This window comes from Mesitornis unicolor, unplaced genomic scaffold (assembly GCF_000695765.1).
Source record: "Mesitornis unicolor isolate BGI_N332 unplaced genomic scaffold, ASM69576v1 scaffold5787, whole genome shotgun sequence".
Lineage (NCBI taxonomy): Eukaryota > Metazoa > Chordata > Aves > Mesitornithiformes > Mesitornithidae > Mesitornis > Mesitornis unicolor.
The window spans coordinates 29,319-57,136 of NW_010194277.1; the positions used below are offsets into that span (position 1 = coordinate 29,319).

At 38.1% G+C, this 27,818-nt stretch overlaps 1 protein-coding gene across 1 annotated transcript; it reads right to left on the bottom strand.

The window, feature by feature from the left end:
- FAM63B (family with sequence similarity 63, member B) lies at positions 1–27,812 on the bottom strand. The gene is made up of 9 exons (XM_010187736.1): positions 27,684–27,812; positions 17,796–17,853; positions 16,001–16,065; positions 15,002–15,160; positions 14,326–14,428; positions 13,607–13,749; positions 4,347–4,520; positions 2,941–3,114; positions 1–1,535 (listed from the first exon to the last, which is right to left on the bottom strand). Exons 1-9 carry the CDS (start codon positions 27,708–27,710, stop codon positions 1,416–1,418), a joined length of 1,023 nt encoding a protein of 340 aa, XP_010186038.1. The 5' UTR covers positions 27,711–27,812; the 3' UTR covers positions 1–1,415.
- Positions 27,813–27,818: the final 6 nt, after the last annotated feature.

The following is a 27,818-nucleotide window of genomic DNA, read 5'->3' on the forward strand; positions in this document are numbered from 1 at the left end:
TCAGGCTTAGAGCATGAACACATAACTTGTCCAGGAAGAGCAGCCTTTTTCAAAAGTATCTACAAATTGCTATAGAAATGTCTTATCAAAAAGGTTCAGCAAGAAGGGAACTGTTATTGACCTAGCAGAAGTGGAGGAAGATCGGTGGTTCCCTCAAAGTTCAGCAAGTGTTCTGGTTCTGTATTCTATAAATACTACAAGATGTAACGTGTTTATTTGGTTCCCATAAATTAGAAAAATCTGCTTTCCAAATATTCTAAATTAGTGATTTAAAAAACAAAATATTACACCTGACCGCCTTTCCAAACAATCCCAGAGAGCAGCCTCGCTTCTCTCTCACCCTTCAGAAGTGTGCTTTTTAAGGATATATGATTTATAAAAGGAACAAAGAAGTGTGTTTTTAACTACAGTACACTTGTTCAAACATACAAGTGGACACGTTAACGTCGTGTTAAAGTTCAAGGTACTTCTGGAAAAAAGGCAGATAGTTATTTTAACTCTGCATTCTTACATAGCGTAATGATTATTATAGACCTTAGTTTCCTCTCATCATTCACCTATCATATGGAGAGGTCAATAAATAAGAACTTATCTGGTCCAGTTTACCTAAAAGAGAAAAAATACTAAAAGAAAAAGTTACCTATAAAATTACTTGTTTAACCCTGATAACGTCTGAGTTGCCATACCCAGTTTGTAATTGCAAGAAAAGCAAACAATATTCGTCTCGCTTACTAATAAGTGCCCCATTTTCTATGACAAAGTTTTGTATGATGCCTATCAAGTCACGTATTCTCGGGGCAAGAAAGCTGGCCAGGAGGTGCAATGAGAGCAGTAACACAGTATAAATCTGGGTTCAAAAAACCGAACATACCAGATCCAGAAGCAAAGAAATCTGGACACATTGAGGAGGCAGTGCCCAGCTGTTATTCGGGCTCTTGTGTCATGAAGACTATACCCAGACTGAGATATAGTTTCATATCATGTAAGTAACACAGAACTCTGTTGTGTTAGCGTACAGACTTCAGGAGAAAGTCTTACAGAAAACGAATGACCTCCTTCGTTTAGAGGAGAGGGTAAAATAGCTTACTGACTGATGTAACGAGTAATGGATGTCACTGTGACACAAAACTTGCCATGATTTGTGTGTTCAGCTACAAGGTGCAGTATTTCTTACGCCTAACTCAAAGCACAGCTGCATCGAACTGTGATTTGGAATTCCATCTTGAGCAGCACGCACTCTGACTTTGAAGAAAGTCTGTATGATTGTAACAAAGTCACCCATCCTCTCTTGAAACGTGAACAAAATCCATGGGATAATCAGGCACAGGCGGCATGTAACGGGTTTGTCTTCCTTTTTACTCCTTGATTTTGCTTCTGAGGACATGCACTTGGCTCCGGAATGAATCCATTTTCTACTACAAGAGAACACAGCTGTTCTTCTCTTTTTCTCTCTCTTTCTCTCGAGGCTCTTTACGTTTGCGTTCATTACTCCCAGATTGTCTTCCACTTCCTGGAGAAGCAGCACCTTGCACCTGCTACGGCAAAAAAACCAAAATCCTGAATCAAACAAGCTTTACTGTAGATGCAGTCTGAATTATTACTCTGTGTTCAAGTTCACAAAGTTGACATATTATGCAAACAGCGGAATTCAGGTAGGGTCTTTTTGTAGAAATACTCCAGAACTGACACAAAACTTACTTCTAAAAAACAAAGTCAGCTGAAAATGTGTTTCAAGTTCTGTGTCCCCCTCTATTGCATCGACACGTTCGGATTAGTTGTTTCAATAATAAAATTTGGCTTCAAGTATTTTCCGGCACTTCTATATTGCTGTACTGGAATATTTTCCTAGTTTCTTTTGTAAGAACATAACCCACGTTTCAGAAGCTGCAGAGTGAAAGAGTTGGTTTTGACAGCGAGGTATGGCAAAGCAGCAGCTTTTTGTGACTAGAAACTAGTTAAGAACTTGGCAAAGGGGGTAGTATAAAAAGGCAACATAAGTTTTGTTAATTCATCATCTATTCCAGCTGTTCTCTGTCCACAGCTGCAAATAAGCATGCTCTGAAGCCCTGTTAAGCAGGTTCTTCAGTTCTTTCTACCTTTTTTGCAGCCAGCAGTAGTGGATCTTTGTCTCAGAAGCAGCTACTGATGGTTCTGTAATAGCAACAGGCAGGGAAAATAAAACTTTCAATTGTCAAAATTCGTGGTTCGTGTTTAACAGGCACTTCAGTTAATGGTTCTGAATTGCTTCAGGCCAAAGATGCAGCCTTCCTACCAATTATTTTTTACGTATTTTTAAATAAAAGCAGTTTTTAAAGTCTTCAGTGGTTGAGAGCTCCCTGAATCCAGAACACCAACTTAAATAATGCCTCTTACACACAAGATTCAGTTATATGACAACTTTGTACCTATATGTACGTGAATCCTGTTTTCCAAGCATTTTGAATGCAACTGCTTATGGGGATGGGGCAGAAGGGTGTTAATTTCCTAATCTGAAACAGGACTGAATAAATTCACATGATACCATGGACTGAAACACCTAAAAATGTAAAGCAACAAACTTCTGCAAGACAAAATAAAGAGAAAATTGACTACTATCAACAAACTCTTACTTGAATGCTATTTTGCAAGTAATGTAAAATATTAGCTAATACAATCCTTGTAACCTTACTTACTAACTCATCCCATCATTCCAACTTAAAATAGTACGAATAAAACCCTAATTTAGAAGGTTAGGCCTGCTTTGAAGTATTTAAGTGGCAGCAACTGCCATATCTGCATGTGTACGCCAACAATTACAGCACAGTTCTTCAGATTCATCTCATCATTTGCTATATGGGATGTAAACCAGCAGTCTTATCAGTCTGAGATTGATAATTGGACATGTGTCTGTTCAGTGAACACTCTAAAACTCATGATCCCATTCTAATAATGCCTTCTTACCTGGACCTGAGCAGCTGCTTGTTCTTGCTCTTGATAGTACTGAGAAGCTCTCCTGTCCTCCTCTTCCTGGAGCTTCTTTGCTAGCTCTAGATCACTGATGCCTTCTGGGATCTGTTCCCAGTTAATCTCTTGATTTTGCTGCTCTTGTTGCAGAGACAATGCCATCAGATAATCCTAAACAGCAAACATGTTTATTAATTCTCTTTCACATAGAAAACAGCTAAGTCACATCAAGTGATTTTTTCAGCATATGCACCAATGCAGTACCATCATTTTTCTTCCAGCTTCATCTTCAAATATGTTTACCTCATGGAAAACAGGAATTTGTTTCAGAACCTGTTCATAATGTGAACTGCAAAAAGGCTGAAAATGGCTACTTTACAATTCTCCTTTCACAGTGCCTATGTAACAGCGTACAAAACACAAAAATTAAGCAAAACCAATTGCTTTCAGGTTAAAATTCCATTACTTGGACAGCAGCAAAAAAAAGACAGGGTCAGCTCCTACCAGTCCTAGGTAGAAGTAAGAATTTGGAAGCTGTCTCTTCATCATTTGCTATTTCTATTTAACATTCTGAATGTGCTTGATAGAGCATCTGTCCCCGTTGTACTGAACAGTGTTGAGAGTACCTCAGTAAGGAACACTAACTCCTAAACAGACGAGACAAGGCATCAAAAGGTAGTTTTGGATATAGCCAAACAGACAGCAACTCCAGATATTACTAGCTCTGTTACCTCTGCCAGATTCTTTATTCTACAAGAGAGAGACTGTGCTTGGATTTATTAAAAATCATCTGCTTATTCAATTTTTTCCCCAATATTTAAAAAACATTAATGATGATTACTATAAACTTATTTTCCTTGTTCAGAATGTAAGATCTCAGAATGTAGGAGCTTGGTCTTGCTATGTGCTTATGTATTACCTGGTAATTCCTGTCTCAGAAACGGCTTCTGGAAACTTATCTTACAAATGACCAATAGCCACCATCACCCCCAGTCTGCTGTGGTTTTTGTCCTGCATTCAGCAAAGTGGGCATCAGAAAGCAACGTTCAGTTGTGACATTAGTGAGCCAAAATGAATTTGTCACAGGAGAAGTTTCACAGTGCTGTTCCCCGTTGCCATATACAAGGCTGATGTGACGTTTCACCTGAGTAAGTTCTTTGCAGAAGTGGATTTTGAGAGACTAAAATCAGCGTCTCCAAGCTATTTACAGTTGTTCTTACTCTTCTTCCTTGAAGTCATGCTAACAGTTGAAAACAGCACTTTGGAGAACCCCAACCAAAATACTTGAAGAATTTTTTTATAGTCCTACATAGGCATGAGTACACATCCATACATATCTGTGTAGGTACACACATGTAGCCAAAAGCAAACAAAAACACAGTAGAAAGACAGAAATGCAGTACTTGATCTATTTGATCCTGCTGCCCTCTGTAGACAGTTTCAGGATCTGATGGAGGCCGCAGGTGGAATTCAGAATCACAGAAGTTTCCGTCACCATCCACATTGTGTAAGCTTTCCCAGACAACTTTCTCTTCCGTAAGAAAGCCCTGGTCTGTCACCAGCAGGTAAAGCTGACCCTGTGCAGAAGAATAAAGAAAACCTGTAAAACTAGGAAAACTGTTTCTTACAGCCTAATACAGTTAGCAGGAATTACCAGCTAATACAACTGTGGCATGCCAATAAAACAGTAGTTTGTATTTTTTAGCGAGTTTACAATTTAAATGAATCTGCATACAGCATTAAAACACCACACTACTATTCATTGCTATATTAACAGCCACACTTTATCTCTGTATTCAGTCTTGTCACTTTTCATTATTAATGAAAGTTCATATTGACTAAAATGAATATAAAAAATGAATATATACCTTGATAACTCCTTGGAAACACGGCTGAGTATACCTCAAGACTAGCAACATAGACTTTAAAACAGATCAAATTGTTTTGATCAATCCAGAACAAATCACATTAAACTCCAAAGGCAAGATCAGAAGAGGAAGGTGATCGTCCCAAATAATCCAAGAGTTATTACCTCAAAACAACCACATCTCAGACTTCATGTTTTACAATGGGTTTTGACAGAATTTGAGGTTTATTTCAATTGAAAAAGTGAAATGTAAGATTTCTGCTATCACAAATAACTGCTTTTGTTGAATATTGGCCTTTTTACAGTTCCACAAGGCCAAATTTCTGGATTTCAAACTCTGAAATTATAAAATGGGCTGGTCTAGGAATGAAAACGACAATGCTAACAAGTCTAGAAGCCTAAGTACAGAATGGATGAAACGCAAGCTTAGGTTGAAGGAATGGGAGAGGAGCTGAAATCAAAGGGTCATTTAAAAAGCAGGCTTTAGGTAAAAAGAGATGGTGCTGCACATCTGAGGGACAGCAAAGCAGCACAAAAATCCATGTTCAAATTGCAATATAAATTAGACTTGTCTTACCCTACCCTTTCAATGTTTTTAGAATTACACTCCAAAACAAGGCTGTTACTACTGACCATACAGCACACTAAAACTGAGGCTTCTGTTAGTGAAGCACTGACAGTAACTGGTGTAACCAGTGCATTACTGAATGTACCAGACCAAGATACTCAATGCAACACTTGTCGCTACGTTTTAGCTGTAAAAACCAAAGCAGTTTATTGCGACATCCACGAAGGTTTATTTGTATTAGAGCAGCACACAGAGTTCTCAAAGATCAATGTGCTAAACGTGTACTGAAATACAAGAGGCAGTTCCTGTTCTAATTATTTCATAGGCTGAAGAGACAAAAAAATGAAAACATTGCCCCTATTCAAGAAGTACTCTCCCTTCTTCAACGAGCTCACCAATTCTCTCGAGTTACTGAAAGACTGTCTGTAAGAGATGCTGAAATTAAAATCAGATCCCTTCAATCCTACAGAGTTTACAGCCATTCCTTCTGAGCTGGCAGGCCACACGACATAAAAGTAGTATTGGAAGACTCATACGCAGCACTTGTTCTAAGATCACCTCATACCACAAGATACACTTATACAGAGCCCAAACAGAACAGATAAGTTCACAAAGGACCATACCACGTCTTCAAGCTTTGGAATGGCAGTTACCCCAGCACAGGTGGGCTTACAGACATTAACACAAGTGTCTGGTCATATAACATGATCTTAGGAACCATGTTTCCCTCAGAAACCTGCTGAAAACTGAATGCTACTTCTGATGCTTAAAAATCACACAAAGAAAATAAAAGGAAGTCATTTCACAACATTTCCAATTCACACAGAATACCTATTTCACAGCATCTTATGTATAAGAAGTCTTTAAAACATTAAAAAAAAATCACAGAATATTGAAGGTAAATGTATTTGAACCTTTTTAATTTTTATACTTGACCAGGGCATTGATTCAAACAAAACCTGAAAAGAAAAAAGGGGGAGTCAAGTTTTCCTCTATTATGCCATACATTTTGAATTCCTTTTTAAACACCTCATGAACAGTGCAGCTTCATCATAATATTGAAACCAGAAAATGTTAATGCTTTCATAATCTCACAACTGTTGCAAGCTGAACTTCTCATACACAAATATAAGAAGTCTAACATTACCTTTATGGCATTAGAATCCAGTACCTGTCGTTCAAAGCTATTTTAAAGCTAACACTTCTTTGAAATAGAGAACTGTGTCAGCCTTAAATAAAATTAATAGTCTGTCTTTGTTTTTAAGACTTCCTCAGTTGAAGTATACCTGAGTGCTGATTTTAAATGTGTCATCTTAAATAAAAATTAAAAAATAATACAGCTCCCTCATGAAACGTTACCTGAACAGTACAATGCCCTTTCCAGTACCAATTATACAGTTTAAAAACATGCTGCTTCACTTCAACAAAAGCTTAGCAAACCAGCACACACAGACTGCCCGGCACTTGTGAAGAGACAGAGACCCTTTTCACTTCACTGGAACGAAAGAGCACTGGGAAAGCACAGATCACGTGTCCAGAAGTTTTATGCCACATTTATAGCCTACCAAGGCTTCTGCACTTCAGCTCCACTCAGTGCAACACAAGAGGAGGAAAAGAGGGCACACAGTGACAGGATCAGTTAAGAATTAAGTGTAAAAACATTTCTTTACACTGAACTAAAAAATTAGGAAGGAAGCTTTAAAAAAGGTAAAAAGCAGAATGTGTTTTCTACTTAACAAATCATAATCCTGATTCTGCGTTTGCTTTCTAGTCAGGGTTAAAGCCAAAACAGGATGATGAGCACGCTAAGGTCATGCAATTAAGCTAACGAATGTACATAAATGTGCTTTTCAAGTACACTTGCCAAGAACAATATCATACTTCACAAAATAAATGTGCTTATACCTTCATAAAATCATAACTGGTCATTTCTAAAGTATTTCAAAGCCTACCTTTTAGCTTTATTTTTAAATGTGAGGTTTTGCAATAAATAGAGTCTCATGGGTTAACGCTGCCCCTCAAAAGATTAGCTCATAATATGCAGCAATAATAGCTACTTATAACTGTTGTCAATAGGGAATAAAACAATAACACAAAGTCTTAAGTACATAACTGTTAAAGTAAACTGTGTCTACAATAAAGTTATGAGTAGTTATTTCTCCTAAGAATCAATATCTAGATATTGTAGACCAATGCCCGGATTTTATAGTTTCAAATAGAAAAAGCTTGAAATAAAGCTAAGGATAAAAGCAAGATTATCCTGAAGAATGATCTCTTCATTCTTCCAGTTTGCACAAAACCCCACTCTGAAATGGAAACACGTGTAGGCTGCAGGTGATGGTACTGGTTACAAGACCTCCTTCCCTGGGTTAATTTCATAACCAGATGAATTACTTGAAATTAATGCTTTTAAACTACTTGTTCTGATGCCAATTACCAAATTTCCAGCAGTTTAGGAAACAGTAAACAAGAACCAAGCACCTGTCCAATAGCTTCATACAGTAAAGAGAACCATTTTAAGCCCTATCCTTTGATGTCTATGTGAATATTCTCTTGGACTTCTGGATCAGAGCCCCTGGTTTTTATGAAGGTATTTTATGTTAACAGGAATGAGTGCTATGATTTTGAGATTAGTCTAATTATCTGAATGTTTTAACTGTTAGAGAAAATTAAGAATATTTTTAAATAGATACAGGATTTGATTCCACAGAATAACCCTCAGAATAAAAACTGTACACTTGCTTAGAAATGGAAAAACATTTAAACATGTTCTTAAGAAGTTATGTACGCTGCCTCTGCTATCCCAAATTCAGGCATCACCTTGAACACCCAAGGAAAAAGTGCAATTATTGCTATGAAATAGACTTTGGATTTGAATAGAAGTATGTGTTGAGTTCTGAAACAGAAACCTAGCACTTATAAACTAGAGAACATAATTGCAACACACACAGTTTAAAATCCAGACAGGTGTCTTGTTACTTTTCAGTAAAGAAAACAGGTTGTATACAGTCACATCAGTGGGAAAGACATTCCAACTGAACTCGGGTATTCTTACCAAACTGATCCCCTCTTTACAGTCCTGTTTTGCCTTGATCTAGGGAATTACCATTTGATGTATTTATTATCTGTGTAATGAAAAGCAAAGGCAAAAAAAAAATATCACATCTTTAACTGCTGAAAAAGACGACTGTATAATCACATGAGCCAAGACTACAAATACGCAATTAAAGGGACAGCAAGTAGAATAAATGACTACTCAGGCAAATGGACAAATAATAGTGAAAGAGATTAAGAATCTGATACCTGAGCTGCCATTATTAACTAACGCTCACCGTACTTTGACAGATGTCTCATTTACTACAGAACTGCCGTGTTTGCTGCCTCTTTTGTATGTGATGAAATCTTTTTAAATGTACATAATTCCTTCTATAAATGCAAATGTGATCCTAATACTCAAACTTGTTTCAAATCAGAAGTGACAACATTATATTATGCAAATTTAACTCAATTTCCAAAAAAGGAATAGTAAAATATTATTTATTCAAGACTTATTTAATAATATAAACTGAGTAAATACATTATAATATCAACTCAGCAGCTTTCAGAAAAACACTGAAGTCTTCAGAGGAAGATTACTTCAAAACTTTCCATAGTAATTTCTGAAAAACCTCATTGCCACCATTCTTCTACTGTGGTTACTCTACTCATCACCTTCCACAATTTTAAAGTGAATGCTGGATCTAAAACAGGAAAGTTATTACTGAATGAGTCCTTTCCATTTAACTCTTACTCCCAGAGACAGGAATTTGGAAGAGACATTAAAATGGCACAACAGTTACCTGCCTGAAGATCAACCTTTTAGAAGTATCCATACATTAAACTGAACTGGAATATTTCAAATATTAACAATACACTTAAGAGTTAAAAAAAAAAACCCCACCTAATAAATTCTTGGTAATTTAGTAACAAGGAAAAAATATTAAAAAGAAAGCCAGGTTTGTGAGGAGCCACTCCAGCTCCCTTCCCTACAATTTCCTTTATTATCCATGAAAAAAAAAAGAAATCATTTTGGAGTCAACAGACACTGGACACAAAGGAAGCATGAGTAGATGAACCAGCCTAACAGTTATTCCAGTTGGGCACTACTATGCCCAGTGTTTCCAAGGAGTTCTTGCCACTAAGCAACATCTTGTAACAGGCTATGAAAAAAAACCATCAAAGCAAAGATACAGGAATTCAGAATACTGTGCTCTTTATTCACACTGTCACATAACTTTCATTTCAGCAAAACAGCCCTCTAAAATAAGCAATCCAAAAGCAAGGTAAAGATCCTTTGATCTAACTGTGGAAAGCCTCTCTGAACACAGTATAACTGGGTAAAGTGTTGCCACTTTTAGTAAATCTTCTATTTTTAAATTGATACTATGTGTAAAATAATAAATACTGCAAATTCTTTGCAATAAAGACTTAAACAGGACATTCGAATTATATGCTCAAAGGATGTTACCAGTCTCTACCTCTCACATTTCTGCCACAAAATATCCACAAGGTTATCCTTTATTAAGAAATGACAGGTAAAGTATTTATAAACAGAAAATAGCTATTATCCCTAAAACAAGCGCACTAGATGGGATGTGGAAAGAACTCTAACACAACCTTAAAAATAAATCTGTTCAACCAAGCACCAGAGATATTAAAAATAGCTCAATCACAACCCTGATTGTTACGTGGCACCAATACAGAGCAGAATTAAGGCTATTTGGGTTCATCTGTTTCATTAGAAAAACTGGTATGTTGAAGTTCAAAATGTCTCTGATTTACAAATTTGGCTCTTTCAATTATTACAGTATCACCAAGTATTTATTTTTCTTGAACTACTTGCACTTGCTCCTCAATTCCAAAGCTGATTTTAGAAAAAACAAGCATGTACAAGAACTTGGAATGGGTTTCTGCGTTTCCTTTGAAAAAGCTTGGCAATCTGTTTTTTTCCTTTCCTCCTGTAAGTGCAGCCAAGATCAACCTACATTCTACTTCCTTCAAGATACACTGAAATCCAAGTCCTTTCACTAAAATAGTCTCAAAAAACCCCGCTGAACTGAAATATCCACAGCATACAAGTCGCTCTATCAACTGTGCCTGAAAGCTGCCCAATTAAAATTCAAGTATAACCTTCATTAGAGTAATACTTAAACAGCCTAACGTACCCAAGGGATTTTGATGATAAATTCTTGCAAATTATTCAAAGTGTAAATGTTTCTAAAAATACACAAGTTTTATTATATGTGCATAACTTTTACTATACGTATAATTTCCTTGTGTTTAACTTAGTAACTGTTTTGTGTGTTTCTGTACGTCGGTTTGAAGGGGGAAGATGGAAGGGCAATATTAGAGAAAGACAAACAAACTGCATAGTTGTTGCCCTTCGCTTTCTCTGGCGTATGTTGTATCGTCAGCTTTCCTAACTGATGGACTTCTCTCCATAGTCAGCTACTGGTAAAAGAAACTCCATTAAAAGATCTGCAGAGCTAGCATTAAACCTAGTAAGAGGAAAGGGCGAAGCAGCTGAGCAATCTGAGCTCTCTGACAACAATGCATTTGGCACTCCCATGGGTATCCTGGAGGTCCACAGATTTTTGGATAGCTAATCTTGGCTCAAAGCCCAATCAAGTCTATTTCTGATTTCCTTGATATGGAAGAATACTCAGTGATGTAGCTATTGCAAATAGCCAGGCAGGTTAGAAACAGACAGAAAGGCTAGTGCTGACTTTGAAAAATAAATTAAATAATGATTTCTGTCTTTACCAAAAGAGTTTTTTGATGTCTCAAATTCTGTAATGTATCACTTGCCAGAAAACCAAGACAAAATGAACACCACTGTTGAAAAGTGTCAACGCCAGGAACTACAAGACCGTAGATAACACGGAAACTGAACACTACCTGCAAGTGAGGTCACCTTAATGACTATGAAACACAAGGATAATGGCCCAGATTCCACAACTTCACATTTCAGAAGTCTGAGACTTCTGAAAAAGGACAAGATTAAAAAACAGAGTGACTTAAATATACAACTAACTAACAATACAATTCTTCAAGTATTTTAGTTTGGTATTTCTTTGGACTTAGATTTAGTTCTTACAGTCAAAATTCAGACATAGATTTTCACTCACTGCCTTAACCTCTTCTGTATTATTAATATTGGTTAAGGATATTTAACTCATTAAAGTGCTGCATTTTATTTATTTAAGGAAAAAAACCCCAACTGAGAAGTACACATTTAGAAGTATGAAGTTGATAAAGCACTGACACACACAAGGTTTTGGCCTTTCATCTAAATGCTGGGCTGCAGAAGAGGGCAAATGGTCTACAAACAGAATTCTGTATTTATAATTCACAAGGTGAAAGTGATAATCATTGACTGTTTCATACAAATAATATTTTATATTTTAAAAGTTTTAATATAGCACAGAAATGAGTTATTTCTAGGAGGATTTAAGTATTTTATCTGGAATATCCTTTAAACAAAGTCAAAAAGGTTTCCTGCACCTCTAGGTACCATTTGTACCCAAAAAGTACATCTGTACTTCTACTTAGTCTTTTCTTTTTAAAACCAAAATTGTTTTGAGGTTGGGGTTTTTTTACTGTAATGAAAGCAACCATAAAACAATGTATGGGCTTACATGACAAACTGCTACCAACTATTGCAAGAGTTAAGTTTAGCAAAATGGAAAGCAGCAAAATTATGCCTCTCGAAATTGTGACATAAATGAGCTTCATCAGGAACTGTAACAATTACAGTTTTGACCATCAACAGATCAATTCCACAGCTGAGTTTTTCTGTTGTTGAGGATTTTTTGTTGGTTTGGTTTGTTTGTTTTTTTGGTGGTGGTGGTGGTTGTTTTTGTCAGAGGAAAGGAGGATAAATATCATTTTACCTGTCCTACTGCTTTAAAAGAACATAATTGTACCTAGGTTTAAAACAAATCCTAGATGTGCTCTAAGAAGCTATTAGAAAAATCAAATCTGTTACCTGTTTGTAGAGTCAATTATTTATCAGGACTATTCAGAGTGTTAACTCGGCTTATGAGCAGTTACTCAGAATGCCAAAGACAAGCACTGACAAGCAAGATGTAACACACAGGGAGAGAAAAGGACTAGTACTGCCAAATGAAAAAGTGCACGTCATTCACATGAGGTATATGATGCTACCATATAATGGATGGCAAAAACAGCGGTTCCTTGACGTTTTTGCATGTTACACATGGCATCTTCTGCATTTATTACCATTATTCATAAGTTCAACTGTACACAAAATTGAAGTCTTACTAAATAACAAATAACAAATAATTTCAAGAGTTCTATACAAAGGTAAAAAACCTCATGTGTATGTTTGAAAGAAATGTCTAACTCCAAGTATGATTTGACATTGCATGCCAATGAAGTTTACCTCAAAATATTCAGAGTTATCACTGGAAGGAAAGATTACATCTTAGAAGACAATTTGACCATGCCCCTTTCTACTCAAGCCAGATACATAACAATACACTACCACCTTAGTAAAGACAAAGTTGTGTCAGAACAAAGATGCTCCGTAAATGATTGTGAACTTGCCAGGCTCCTCATTCCACAGAGGAAAGAGTCCCAGAAGCATTAACCAAGTTGTCACTTGCTTTTCATATCCTGCCATATTCCTTTAACAATTCTCACCATTTTGCTTCCCCAGTTTCAGATTCTAAAAAATAATCTTTTCCCTAACAAAAGGAACCAATATTGTAATTAATCTCGACTTCTCCAAATGTGTGGTGTTTTGAACACCGTGATGGAGCTACTCATCTACTGGCCCAAGTGTAAAGCAAAGTTTCATATCCTCAGAAACAAGAAATTAAATCAATTCATTAACCTTATCATTGCCAATCACAAACTGCGAGTAAATTTAAGCCACGTAAGAAATGTGTGTCATTATACATAACCACAAAAGGGGTTAAGACAGGGAGAAACCTGAACATAAAGGGAAGAGCTACAAGAAGATTTAACGTGATAATGGATTCTGATAGCTAAAACACTGTAATCAATAATTCACGAAGAACATTTGTTAGACTTTACATTCACCATAAGTCATACTTACATATAAAACAAAATGGAATTTATTTCTATTTCAAGAGAGGGGAAAAAACAAGATTAGATTTGAAATGAGAACACAACAACAGTAAAGACAAAAGTGATGAATATACCTTGTATTTGGTCATGGTGCTAAAATGGTTGTTCCTGAAGAACACACAAAGCTCTCCCTCCTGGACAGCTGAAGTCAACTCGCACAGTCCATGGTACGTCAGCTGTGTAGCTGTGTTATTCAGAAATTGTTCAGCTACAAACCCTACAAAAGCAATACATACTGTTACGTATGTCTATTACACACTTTCTAATTTACCTGTTTAGAACTGTAATATTTTTCTTATCTCCTCCCTACTAAGATGTCCCCATACTGCCACAAATCTAAGGGAACACAGTCAGTGACACATTCAGGAAAATGAGTTGAAAGTTCTAAAACCTCAGCATTGTAGATAACCCTCTCGTGTCAGAAATGCTATATCCACTACTAATATTGCTGGTTTTTTCCTTGTCATCGTGTAGTATATAATTCATATTCTAATTACAGGAGATAATATATAGCCAAGTTGAAAACTGAATGCTGCCCATAGTATCCTTTCATAAATGAAGTTCTCTCCAGCTTTTTAAAAAGTATATTTAATAGATCAAGAGAATGAGGCTTACCCTTGGTTTGGAAATTGCAGAGTTTAGAAAACAAGCACAGTGCTGTCTGCCTGCCCAGGGAGACATTCAGCAGACAGAAAGCAGCAGTTCACACCTGTATCTCTACATACCAGGACCCACATAGAAAACAGGTATGATACAGTAGGTATTTTGATAAAGCATAGAAAAAATTACCCACCTTCACTAACCAGTTCACTGTTGTCCGACTGTTTACATGAAATTATCTTCTCCACTAGCTGATTGTAGCTGCAGTTACCAACTGCTTTTACTATGTCAGCAACCTGGAGCAGGAAAAAACACTTAATTTTAATAATGTGAGGCAGATTATTCTAGCCAAACTCAACAGTTCCCCCCTAAGTAAACAGTATCACTTTACTGCCTATTAATATAATTAAAAATATAGTATATGTTTGTTAAAGATGCAGGTCTCTTAATTGGTCCTAACATCCTCAGTTCTCAAAAGCAGTGACTAGTAAATCAGAATTAAAGAAAGGAGGGAAGTAACTCTGCATTCCTTCCAAGTGTTCTCTAACAAGCTTTCAAAAACAGTGACTGAGACACCGTATCTGGCAACTTCCTACCTCCCTCAGAATAATCCTCATTTATATGGACATGAATGCAGCATAGGTGGTTTTGAAACTTAGTTTGACTACAGTCTCTGCAAAACTACCACACTACAAAGCAGGTACAGTCTGCATTCACTCCTTTCTGAAGAAAATCCAATTTCTCTGACTAGATGTAAAAAATTCATTATCATAATCGTTATTATTAACTCCAGTTAAAATTCTGAAACATCTCCTCTCCCCCCAGTAAAATTCAGAATTCTGTTTGAATTACTGAAAAAATAAAGTTACCTGAGGATCCACCAACCACCCATGGTACAAGGGGATATCGAGAAGATCAAACACTATGCATTCAGGTGTGTATTCAAAGACTCGTACACCTGTAAACTTCACATTGACATCCAGACCTGTCTGTAACTTATGTAGAATCGCCATTGCATCACTCATATTCTGACAGCAGAAAGAAAAAAACCACAATGACCAAATAGACCTTTGTACACTTGGCAGTTACTCTTGTAACCCTTCATCCTTTAGTACCCCTCAGTTCAACATGTCAAAAAAAATTCCCATTTCTCTTTTTTTCCCCCTTGTTCTTGCTCATTGTACATCCTCAGAGGAAGTCCAGCAGGCACCACAGAACACCGCACACTGAAGGACACATAACACAGGACTTCACAGAGCAACTACCCTGGTATATTTCCGTGTGTACTTCCATGTTATAATTCCTCAATAAAACCAAAACTCTTTCATTATACTCACTGCAGGCAAAAAAACCCAAACTTCTTATGTTAACTGATACTGAGTTTTTCTTCACTAGTAGGAGGTATTTTCAGGCTCTTCTCGGTGACAAACAATGATAAGACAAGGGGTAATGGGCGCAAGCTGGAACACAGGAGGTTCCACTTAAATTTGAGAAGAAACTTCTTCTCAGTGAGGGTGACAGAGCACTGGCCCAGGCTGCCCAGAGAGGTTGTGGAGTCTCCTTCTCTGCAGACATTCAAAACCCGCCTGGACGCCTTCCTGTGTAACCTCATCTGGGTGTTCCTGCTCCGGCAGGGGGATTGGACTGGATGAGCTTTGGAGGTCCCTTCCAATCCCTAACGTTCTGTGATTCTGTGATTCTGTATTTATAGATAACACTCGACATTAAGCCGAGAAAACAAAAGTAAACTCACTACAAACAATGGTTTGTACGCTTCCTGTTTGTAACAAGATCATCAGCCTTAGATGAGGAAAAAAGTTGTAGTTCCTTCACACATAAGCAATTGTATTTTAGGAGTATTTCATTACCTGTTCATAATTCAGACGCTGAATTTCAGATATCTCTTTAGGTTTTGCATCAAGAATATAGTCCCCTAAAAAAGAAAAAAATAAAAAAGCAAAACTAAAATAAAGTTTTTCCACACTCAAAGCTTTCAAAGCTTCAACTTTTCTATGCACACTTCTGACTGAAGCTGACTGATAAGTATCACCACTGAAGTTTTCAATCAAATTAATAAGACCGCATTGTTTTATAACCTGAATTATAATTACAGAGTAAAATATGAGTAGAAAAAAACACAGCAAGATCATATGAAGAAATAAAATTCAAATGACCAATGTTGCTGTAAAGCAGCATTTCAGAATTTCTTACAGCATCCTATCAGTCTCTTAATTATTCAGAAATTTACCTCCCTCTGTACCTCAACTCGAAAATATAGAAAGGTCAAACTGTTCACAGTAAGATACAACACAATTTATATAAGATAACACAATTTAAAAATGCAACCGCTTATCCTGACCGATACGATCAATATTTTGGCATACATTTCCATATAATTAAAGTAATTCCAAAAGGCTTGTATTCCATTTGTGTCAGCAACACAAAGGCAACCGATCAGTTAATCAACACAGTGGGCTTCAAGATTTAAAACGCTTTTAGTGACTATTATCAATGAACTGCCTCTCCCATTTTTTTCAGATTTTATTTCAACACTTTCCATATTCACTCCCTTGTTCCATTCCTAAACAACATTCCTACTCAACGAAAAATATCATTACAGGTTTCCTAATCCTTTAAAATAAAATTATTGAAAGTGGTTGAAGGACTTTTAATTTTTTTTTCCTTTTTTTTTTTTTTAAGCAGAACCACCATTTGGCAACTGCTAATCCTGTTGCCTGAATAGGAACCTAAATAATTTAACTGAACAACAAAATTATCTGCTCAAATAAGGGAATTCCAGAAGCTAACACAGACCTTCGAGAAAGAACACACACATTTAGACAACTGTGATTACGCAGCGACTTTGGGCAGTATTATTCCCTCAATACAATTAGAAGAAGTGTTCAGATACAGGCAGCGAGATTTCCTAAGACTTTTTTTTAATTTAATTAACTTGTTTTCTTCCACTGAAAGATTCAGCAATACGCTTTTGCAAAGAACGAGCTACATTATTTACACGTAAAAAGAAAGAAAGAAAAGACAGTAAGGTTTTTTTTTCCTCATGCTTAAGAAAAAAATTAAAATCTAGTCCATTAAGCTCAACTGTTTTATACTTGTCAGGCTACAAAGAGCAGAGCTGTGGTACACATAGCTTAAGTACAACCACAACTGCACTTTTAACACCTGGATCATTCCAGGCTATTGAAGTTACAGACTTGTCAGATGGAAACCGCTGCAGTTTTGCTGAACGCTGAATCTGATTATGGAGTAGTGCCTGCAAATGAGACCTCAATCACTCAGACCACTACATTAAATTTTTCCTGTATTTTAATTGAGTCACACTAAGGATCAGAGGTACTGCAGACAAGGCACAGTTGACTTACTACATTCTGTCAACCATAACAAAACTATGTTGTGCGAGACATGAACACGTTTAGAACTCCAACACATTGGTCAATTTAAGCCATACCAACTGCATCACTAGAACAACCACTTAGGAAAACTGTACAGAAGACTTCTAAAACCAATTAAGGAAGAGTATAAGTAACTGAATACCGTAAGTAGTATTGAAGTAAAGCTTAATAAAATAGTAAATAAATAAAACAGTGTTAGTCACTAGTAAGCATACTATATAATTGAAAACCGTTTATTGTAATTACTAACCTAAGTATTCCATCAGCTGTTCAGCCGTTATGATTTCCATCATTGGTGGCAGCTTAATCTGTGAAAGTAAAAGCATATTCTCTTTAAAACGTCAAAACATTACAGTTTATAAAGTACCTATAAGATATTTCTAGAGAGAAGTCTTCTGACCGCGTTTGCCTCACCAATTTATGAGACAATTAGCGTACTGGGACCAAGAACCTTTCCAGGACCTCTACAAAATAACAGCTACAAGAAGAGATTAAACAAAAGGGCATTTTGGTTTTCAGAGACACCAATGGACACAGTACTTTTACACTTGCAGCTCTCTGCTCCCACCAGAACATTTCACCAACATCCCCCTCGACTTCACAGCAGTTCCCAGCACTCGCTGCATTAGCTCAGCTGCAAACATCCAGGATGAACAGACTGGGAACTGTAGCCACACTTACTTAAGAAAACTTCACCTTATGCAGAAAAGTCTTTGACTCCCTGCCTTCACTGTAACTCTTAACTGAGTCTTAACTCAAAGTTTCTGCACACTGGACAGCTGCTGAGACAGGGAAGCCAAGACTCACGCAGGTAGGAGGAAACAACCTCCCAGCCTCTCATCCCACGCTCACATTTGAAGGGTTCGGTTTAACCGCATGCAGAGACTGGGCACACACAGCTCCGTGGTGAAGCTTCCATTCTCCTCTCCCCTGAACTACTCCTGTCATCATCACCTGCTAAAAGCAACCACTTTGGCAGCAGCCAGAGCCAAAAGCTCCTCACATATTTCTCTCCTCCATCCAGCACACCAGGTAAAAGCTTTGGCTGCGCACATCCATTTCTGTATCTCCCTGCAGTAACTGCCAAAGCACAAACACATACCAAGGCACGCTTCCGGCAATCTGAAAGAATATCACAGCAGTACGTTGTCTTTAACCATAGCGGGCTCAATTTTTCTCTGCATAAATGTGAATTTCATTTTTCTACAGTTTGTGGGGTTTTTGGTGGTGGTCATTTTTAAGCTTTCTCCTCAGTTTTTAGTCTTTGTGCCCTATCTCTTCAACATCTTACCACTGAAGGTCTAGAAAGTCTGGTGCTTATTTTACTAGGAATTTTTAAATCGAGTTCCTCAACACTGATTACCATTCTCCTTGACACAGATAGAAAGACATGATATGAGATTGTTAACTCACGTGTAAGATTTAATAAGCTTTAACTACTTTGCTGGTTATGGAGAGGAAGGAGGAAGTAAAAAGCCATGGGACAAAAGAACAATACATAAAAAGCCTTTGATGCAGCATCCCAAACTCAAAAATACAGTATAGCAACACACTACACTGTTCACATTGTGATGGAGAGGGTTTCCTTCCCAATCCAAGAACTAAGCTATTTTAATAGCTTTCCAGAGAAAATGAGGTGTGATTGGTCTGAATCTGTCTCACTGCCAATTTTTAACACATTTGCCTTTTGTCAAATATGATTAATAGATGGATTTACAAGAAGTTTCATTAAATTTATAATAATAAAGAGACTCAAGTTAATATGGCCCTGTTGCTCATACACTGCCTAAGAAATACGCCCATACTTCTGCTTTGTGGCCAGTTCTGACATGTGTCACACACTGACGGTGGACATAGAAAGAAGCTGACAGTACTGGGATCTGGGAAGGAAAGTATAAATTGTTAGTAAAGCAGGAAATTAGTGAAGGACAAATTCATAAGAAAGAAGGCTTCATTAGTTCTGCTTATTAGTTCTGTTTATAAAAATCCCTTAAAATTATACAAATTAAACAAGAACAAAAATCAGTCACGCATGCATAGGCACATGAATTTTTGAAAACATCTTTTAAATGAGTGGTAACTGTAACTTACAAAGATTCTTAACCTCTTCCAGAAACTTCTCAGTTTCACTGATACTCAACAGGCTAAAGTTTTTCATAATCTTTGATCCAGTTCATAATATTCATGCTGAGTATTCACATAAATACATCATGCCATGTAAATAACAGGGACCACAGGTTCAGAAAGCTGATTCTTAAACTTCTGGTTCTGAATTGGCAGCCTTCAAGCCTTAGCAAGTATCAGCTTTGCACACCCCTGAGTTGAGTCTGGTTCATGACGGCTCCTAAGGCACCTCAACCTAACAGCACAAAGCAGAATTACACTCGCACACTACAACTAGTTCTGGGACTACTAACAGTACAAATGTGCCAGGACAGTATGAAGGAAAATCAGCATTGCTCTCTCAGCCATTAGCAGGACTACCGTGGTGATTCTTTCAAGACTGAAGCTAGCTCTTTTTATTATTTTAAAACCACTCGTATCAGCTCAGCCAGCATTGCTAGGGGTTTTCTGCTCTGCACTACATTTGGGAATCTAGAAGTATGCCCGCACTACAGATGCCAGCTGTAAAGCACAGTTATATGAGTTACCTATATTTGAGCTCTGTGTACTCAAGGCATAAATTCATTAATGTTTTAGACTTTATGGACTGAAGGAGGTGTTGTTTGTATCACTGGTTACAATCTGAATTTCCTCTCGTGACTGTAATGATAAACTATTTATTTTTTTTACTGCAGAACCAAAGCAAAGCAGTTTTACTCATATTTTCAGAGTCTCTCACAGTCTGACATTTGAATAAGCTAAACCTCAAAATTAACTGCACAATTAAATGCTAAGCAAAGTTAATGGATTAGTTCATGGCACAATTTTAGGGCTGGCATCTTTTGTGGGATCTTGATCACACGTTTCAAGCGGGCTAACAGCATTCCAACACAGTCATAAGTACTTCTGAAGAGAGCTGACTTAAGAATATAGAGAAAGGTGGTATTTCCTAACAGTTCAGAGCGTCATTGCAAGCGCTTAAGCTACAGGAAGCTACAACAAAGAGGAAATGGGAAAGAAAAACACCTTGAAACTTAAGGGAGAGAGATATATCATACAGAATCACAGCAATTCAACAGAAAACAACAATGTAAGTAACAGTAGTGAAAGCTGGCGCTGACCATAGCAATCTATTATTTTGAGGGACAAGTTTTCTCAGTAGGTTTCAATGCTCAGTGGCTAGATTTTACCTTAATTTTACATTTTAGGAAAAACACGTTTCCTCAACTCCCACTGACTTCCTGCACCTCTCTGTTGCAGTTTCCTGGTCTTTCACCCTGATCTCCCTTCCTAACACTAGCTACTTTCCATTTCCCACATTCAGGAGTCAGAAACTAAGTCTTTCTTACCAACTACAATGTGAGGTACAGTTGAGTCACCTTTGTAATTAAAAGACAAGACTGGCAAACAAATTTTCATGTTGAACAGTTTGCCTAGTACAACCTACACAGCTTCTATGCATTCGACTACCAACTGAAAAACTACATAATACTAATTTTAAGTATTTTCCAGGGTATTCTCCCACTCTTCAGAAGGGTCTAAACAAAAAAAAATCCCCAACTTAGCTAGTCCTGCACATATGTTAACACTTCTGAAAATACTATGCATATAAAAAGGAACCATGCAAATTTCTAACTGCTTGTTATTTATAGTATCAGAACATGTTTGTCTAAAATACACAACTCCTCTGAATTCAGTGTTCCAGAAGAGGTAAGGGTTGCTTCAAGCTGCTGTGACAAAAAACAACTAAAACTCCCTGCAAATACATACCTCTAACCTTGCGGGAACAGCTTCATAAGCTTATCACATGATAGCCTGATAGTAAATGCTGCCAACCTCATAAACTTAACATCTCTACCCTCAACTGGGTCTCCTTCAGTCCATCAGAGCAGGCTTCCTATTCTGGAAACTGTGCAGCCACAGGCCTGCTGATCTGTGAGCTCAACTCATCCCACAGATGCAGGGAAGAAGGCTGCCAAGGCCTCTGCTGAGCATCCATCAGAAGCTCACCAGCAACTCACCTTCAGAGGCCGAGCGAGTTCATCTGAGCAATCTGTGCAAATTCTGGACATAAGGTTTAGCTCAGTGACAAGAAAAAGCTGATCACGTGTAAAGGGCCAATGCCAGACCTCAGACCAGGCACTACCACTGCAGACTCCAACAAATCAAATGGGTATCAGCGGGAGCACACTGCCCCTCAGCTCCTCTGAAACAAAAAAAAAGGCCATTTTTAAGAGAACCTAAAACTCTTAAGTTTCCAACTAAGAATTTTTTACTCTAACTCTTCTCTGCATCTCAGTTTGGATACCATTTACTTACATAATTGTTACAATCACCTAAATAGGTTAATTCTTACAGTTCTAGAAGTCAACAAAATTTTAGTAGAGCTAAGCACGTAGGGAACACAGCTCCCAAAACCTTCCATTGTTCAGAGAACTGTGAAAACAGTTTTGAAAACACTGTCAAATGTGCTACTGAGATTATTCACCTACATAAAAAGGTGTAAGGAGGAGGTATTCCATATGCACTCCTTTCTCAAGACAGTATTAGTATTATTTATATTTGTATCACATTATGTTTTCCTTTAGGCCTATTTTATGTTCCCAAACAATTTGTTTCTCTGTTCCCTGGACATTTCAGATAGATAATTTCTGCGCAATATGTTAAGGTTCTCATGGAGTTCTTCAGCTACATGTCATCACATCCTACCTAAGAAACACAGAACAGAATTAGGTGGCAGCCTTACTAAGCTTTTAGCACCTGATGATCACCATTGAGTACATCCTGAAGAGGGGTACCCCCACACAAAATTACACTTTAGTGCAATGCTAGAAGTTATCATGCATGCACTACACCTAACAAAGATCAGTACTTTAAAAGTACTTCAAAAAGCAAGCTTTGCACTGCTAAAGCATAACTACACAGTGAACCACAGGTCTGAGGAAAAACTGAGCCATCTTCGCATTTAAGCAAGCTGAAAGACAATGTCCTATGCTACTCTACATTAGAAGAGACAACTCATGCTTGTACGTACATTTTAAAATGTTTGTTCCAATACTCCTGCTTTCATTTCCTTCACATAAGCCTAAACATTTACCACGCTGTTTTGGACAAGTTACTCTTTCACACTGGTACCTTGCTGCTTCTGTTTTCTTTTTACTTAGAAGAACATTTCTGTAACACTTGTGTAAGCAGTGCTCCTCAGCTCGCCCTCTTATACAACTTATTCAGGCAGACTGCAAACACACTTCAAAAGAAGTTATTTAATAATTGTAGCACCTAAAAGTAAAGCTTCCACAATCTGCCACCACAAAGTTCATAGAGTCAGAGAATGCCAGGTTGGAAAGGACCACAAGGATCATCCAGTCCAACCTCTCAAGGTAAAAGTATAGTTTAAATGAGATGAGTCAGCCCCTGTCAAGCTGACTCTTAAAACTGACCAGTGTCGGGGAATTTACCACTTCCCCTGGGAGATTGTTCAATGTCTGACTGATCTCATGGTAAAAAAACTTTTTCTGGAGTTTAGTTGGAATCTCTCCAGAAGCAACTTGTGTCCATTACCTCTTGTCTTCTCCATGTGGCTCCTTGTGAAAAGGGAGTCTCCATCTTCTTGGTGTCACCCTTTACGTACTGGTACATAAGGTCCCCCCTAAGCCTTCTCTTCCCAAGGCTGAACAGGCCCAGTTTTCTCAGCCTTTCTTCATACAGCAGCTCTTCCAGTCCTCTGATCATCCTCATCACCCTTCTCTGGACCCTTTCCAACCTGTCCGCATTTTGGCTTTTCAAAATCAGGTGTCTCAGTTTACTGGTGATATTACTCGGGAGGATTTGCTCCATAATCTTTCCAGGGATCCGTGTGAGGCTAATGGGCCTATAATTACCTGGGTCCTCCTTGGAACCCTTCTTGTATATAGGGGTTACAGGAACCCTTCTTCCAGTCTTCACGCACGCCTCCCAATCTCCACGACTTCTCAAAGATTATGGAGAGTGGCCTCGCAACAACATCAGCCAGCTTTCCGAGCACCCTTGGGTGGATGGCATCTGGGCCCATCAATTTATACGGGTCAAGCTCCTGTAATGGTCGACACACCAGCTCTTCCTTCACTGACGGTGGGTCTGCATCTGCTTCAATATGGATAGTTGTTTCCATGGCCTGGGACCCAGCAGTGCTGGTGAAGACAGAGGTGAAGAAGGTGTTGAGGACCTCTGCCTTTTCAGCGTTGTTGGTGACAAGTTCACCTCTCCTGTTAAATAGCGGGCCAATATCCTCCTTCTGTCTCTGCTTGCTGTTAATATACCTGAAGAATCCTTTCCTGAAGTTTCTGACATCTCTAGCCAATTTCAGTTCAAGTTGGCCTTTTGCTTTCCTAACTGCATCCCTGCACACCCTGACAATGCCTTTGTAATTTTCAACAGGTGATGCTCCACTTTTCCATCTCCAGTACAGAAGCTCGCAGTTAAGCCAAGGGGGTCTCTTGCTCTGCCTGCTACCCTTGCATATAGAGGGGATGAACTGGTTTTGTGCATCTAGGAGAGTGTTCTTGAAAAGCTCCCAGCTCTAACTAGCTCCTTTATTCTCCATAGAAGCTTCCAACAGAATCCCTTCCAACTGAGCCCTAAGCAAGCTGAAGTTTGCTATCCTAACGTCTAAAACCTCTGTCTTGGAACCGACCTTCAGCATGCTCAGCTGTATCCCAAACTCCATGATGCTGTGATCACTGCAGCCAAGGCCGTCCCTAACCAAGATATTACAGAGCATGTTTTCTTGGTTAGTGAGCAGCAAGTCCAGCAGTAAGTCCAGCTGTACATCCAGCCTTCTTTGAATATGATGGGTAAAAGAGAGGTAGCAGTTCTATCACAAGTTTAGTTCCAAAACCTGGTCCTATCAAAAAGGAATCTAAACAGTCCCAATGACTGCTACTATTTCAGAATTTCCAAAAACCCAAGCGGTACCAAACCAGTATCTCACAGATGAGAACACAGAGATGCAACACTCTAAAAGAATCAATTATTTGTAAGTATTCTTTATAACTGTATCCCTAAATAAAGATCTTAACTCTAATATAAAAACACCTCTAAAAGGCTTAATAAAAACTGAATAATAAATAGTCAAGCAGAGAAGACTCTTGCTCCCTTACTGAACAAGATCTTCAAAACCACTAGGAAGAAATAGTTTGATTATATGGCAGACTTACCTAAGGTACAGTCTATCTTAAGTCTTCTTGTTACTGTAGTCCTTTAAGCAAATTAACCAACCACCTATAGTCTCTCTTTATTCAGTGAGCACTATCTCAAAAAACCTGTTTTGAATGAGGGCAAATGGAACATACAAACAAAGTAAAAAACCTGCTACTATATTTAAAACAATACTCCAGAGTGGAGGTAAGAAGCCTGCATTTTGAGGAACTTAAATACCTGAAAAGGTGAGCTCTCCTTAACATATCCAAATGTCCATCTGAGTTTTTTAGGCACAGACATTTCTGTGATTATGGCCTACGTACCCTCTGAAGTTTCCCCACGTATTACTAAGCAGTAAATAAAGATTTTGGTTCTGAGCAAATTGATTATTGCCACTTGTCACAAACAATTATGTGACTTCAACCTTCACTGCTGCACAAGCACAGCTGATGGACAGTACTGGATCTCAAGGTTACGACTCCCATTCCAGAATAATGGAAGCATGTAATTAGCCATGCAAATGGAAGCACTCATGAAAACCTGAATACTAATATTGTAACTACTGTTTCTCAACTTTAAGCACTTGCATCCATTATCTGAAGTTATTTGAGCCTGTGTCTACCTACAGGATGACCAAAACTCTCAACTCTGTCAGGATAGAATTCTGAGAAGGAAAGGAGGAAAGTTGGTGGCTGATACAGGGAAGAGAACCCAAAGCTTAACTGTTTACTTTCTCCTCATTTTCTGTTATGATTTTATTTCCTCTCCTCATCTCCTTCTTACTCCAATTTTTTTTCCCCTTAAACACAGCTTCTTTACACCCAACATATACTAAGGTATTCCTGCTCTGCTTTCACCTGTTTTCATCTCTTGGTCTGCTTCCTTGTTCCCAAATTATAATTACCTGACCCAATCTAGTGTTCACCTTAGTTCAGAAGAAGTGAGAATGTAAAAGTCCATCCTGAGCCTTGGTATGTACCTCCCTACTGTCAGTGATGTGCAGACAAGCTGCAAGTCTGTCGTTCCAAGCAATGCCAACACAGTTTTTGACTATAAACTGGGGAAAAGAAAATTGTAAACAGGGGCAACATACAACCAACTGTATTTTATATACTTGAGGGTTTTCTTGTTAGTCAGTGATGGCAGTTTCACCAATTTAGCTGCCTGTCTGCCACTCATGTAAATTCTGCTGAGGTTTTACATAGACAGAATTATCGAAAACCCCTCCTGAGATCCTAACAGTAAGAAATGGTACAGCACTCCTCAGAGGCATTTTGATTTTCACCTATTTATAAAACTGGGTATCACCTTAATTCTCAGTAATGTATATTTAATCAAAGCAGAATATCAGTTAATATTCTGGATGGAGGACAGCAGAATAAAGCAATTCTATTTAAGGAGGGAAAGGAAGAACGCTAAGGAACAAAACCTCCAAAAACTTAAATGCAAACAAGAACAGTGCTGTCCCATTTTTATGCTTTCATTAAATGAAAGGCTAAAAAGGAAAATCCTGTAATTAGCCTTTTCTTTTAACGTACCACCACACAGAATGACAAGGAGTGATAACTTCTCCACTCACCCCTAGATGTTAGAGAGGGAGCATAGAAAGCGAGTGCTAAATACTGAAGTCTAAGACAACCTTCACACCCTCTTGAGGATGGCCAAACCTACATAGGCCTTACCTTAAAGTCACACACAACTTCCCTGTCCTGCTTTCACCGATGGCTAAGTATCTACATCACTGTACCCACAGCTTTACTACTGATGTACAAGCTATTCTACTCAGGAAAATGTACAGAAACTGTAACTCAAACAAAATCATTAATCTCCTGAAAAGTTACCTTTCTCTAAAATTCATTTGTATAATATTATGTCCACTTCGACCCTTTCATGTGTCACCTGTTACACCTGTGAACAACCTTCTACTCCTCCAGTACCAAATTTCATCCCCTTGATACAACAACATAAAAACTATGCTCATAAAGCTTTCCTATTCTACAGCTCCATTCTATCAGCTCACCAATTTTCTGGGGTTGAACTGCCAGCATTTCTTGGTAAGCATCCCCTTCTCCTTGTTTAGCAATGCACACGATCCCACAGCTCTTCTCCAACAGAGATTCCTTTCATATATAAATATTAATAATTACATTATGCCCATTTTCAATTGTTTAAAAGTTAAAAATAATTATTTTAAGCCTACAGGAAGTCTATATCCACAATGGCTATTAGGACACAAGAACTTCCAGGTCTCAAAGTCACACTAGATCACAACCCGATTTAGTCAATTTAAATACAATCTATGCTGCTTAACTGTGCAAATGTATCCCTATTATTCAGGCAATTACTTGTACAAATCTATATTTTGTACAATTCTCCATTTACCTCATTATACAAAACGAACCTGTTTTCCAAAAATACCTCCTGTGTTTTCAGTGCTATAAATAGTAATGTTTACTTACAAGAAGCCTGCACACATGACAAACCATGCATCGCTCAGTCTAGTAAAGCATCATCTGTATTTTGATTGCTATTTTACGGCAACAACAAAGTAAGTCTATGCATGACAGCAACATTTAAATAATATACTTGAAATAGGCTGTAAGTCGTTATTTATTTTCCAAGTTCTCTATGCACGATATGCGCTTCACAACAGAAGTAAGTCTGCGCCTTCATCAGCACAAACTTCCAGAGGGGCATTAACGTGGTTTTGGCACAGGTACCCCCTGACCGCTGTCAGCACTACCCGAAACGCCTCGTTAGCCCCAGCGATGCCGGCCTTTCCAGGTCACGGCGCTGCCCAAGCGGCACCGCCCGCCATGGCGGCGGCGGGGCCCTGGCGCGCCCGCACACACGGTACCTTCCAGGCCAGGAGCAGCACGTTCATGATGGCCAGCAAGGGACAGGGCCCGTTCTCGTTCTGGGTAATGACGGGCGTGTTCTCCTCCTTCCAGCGGACCCACTTGATGTGATACACCGACTGGCCCGGGAAGCG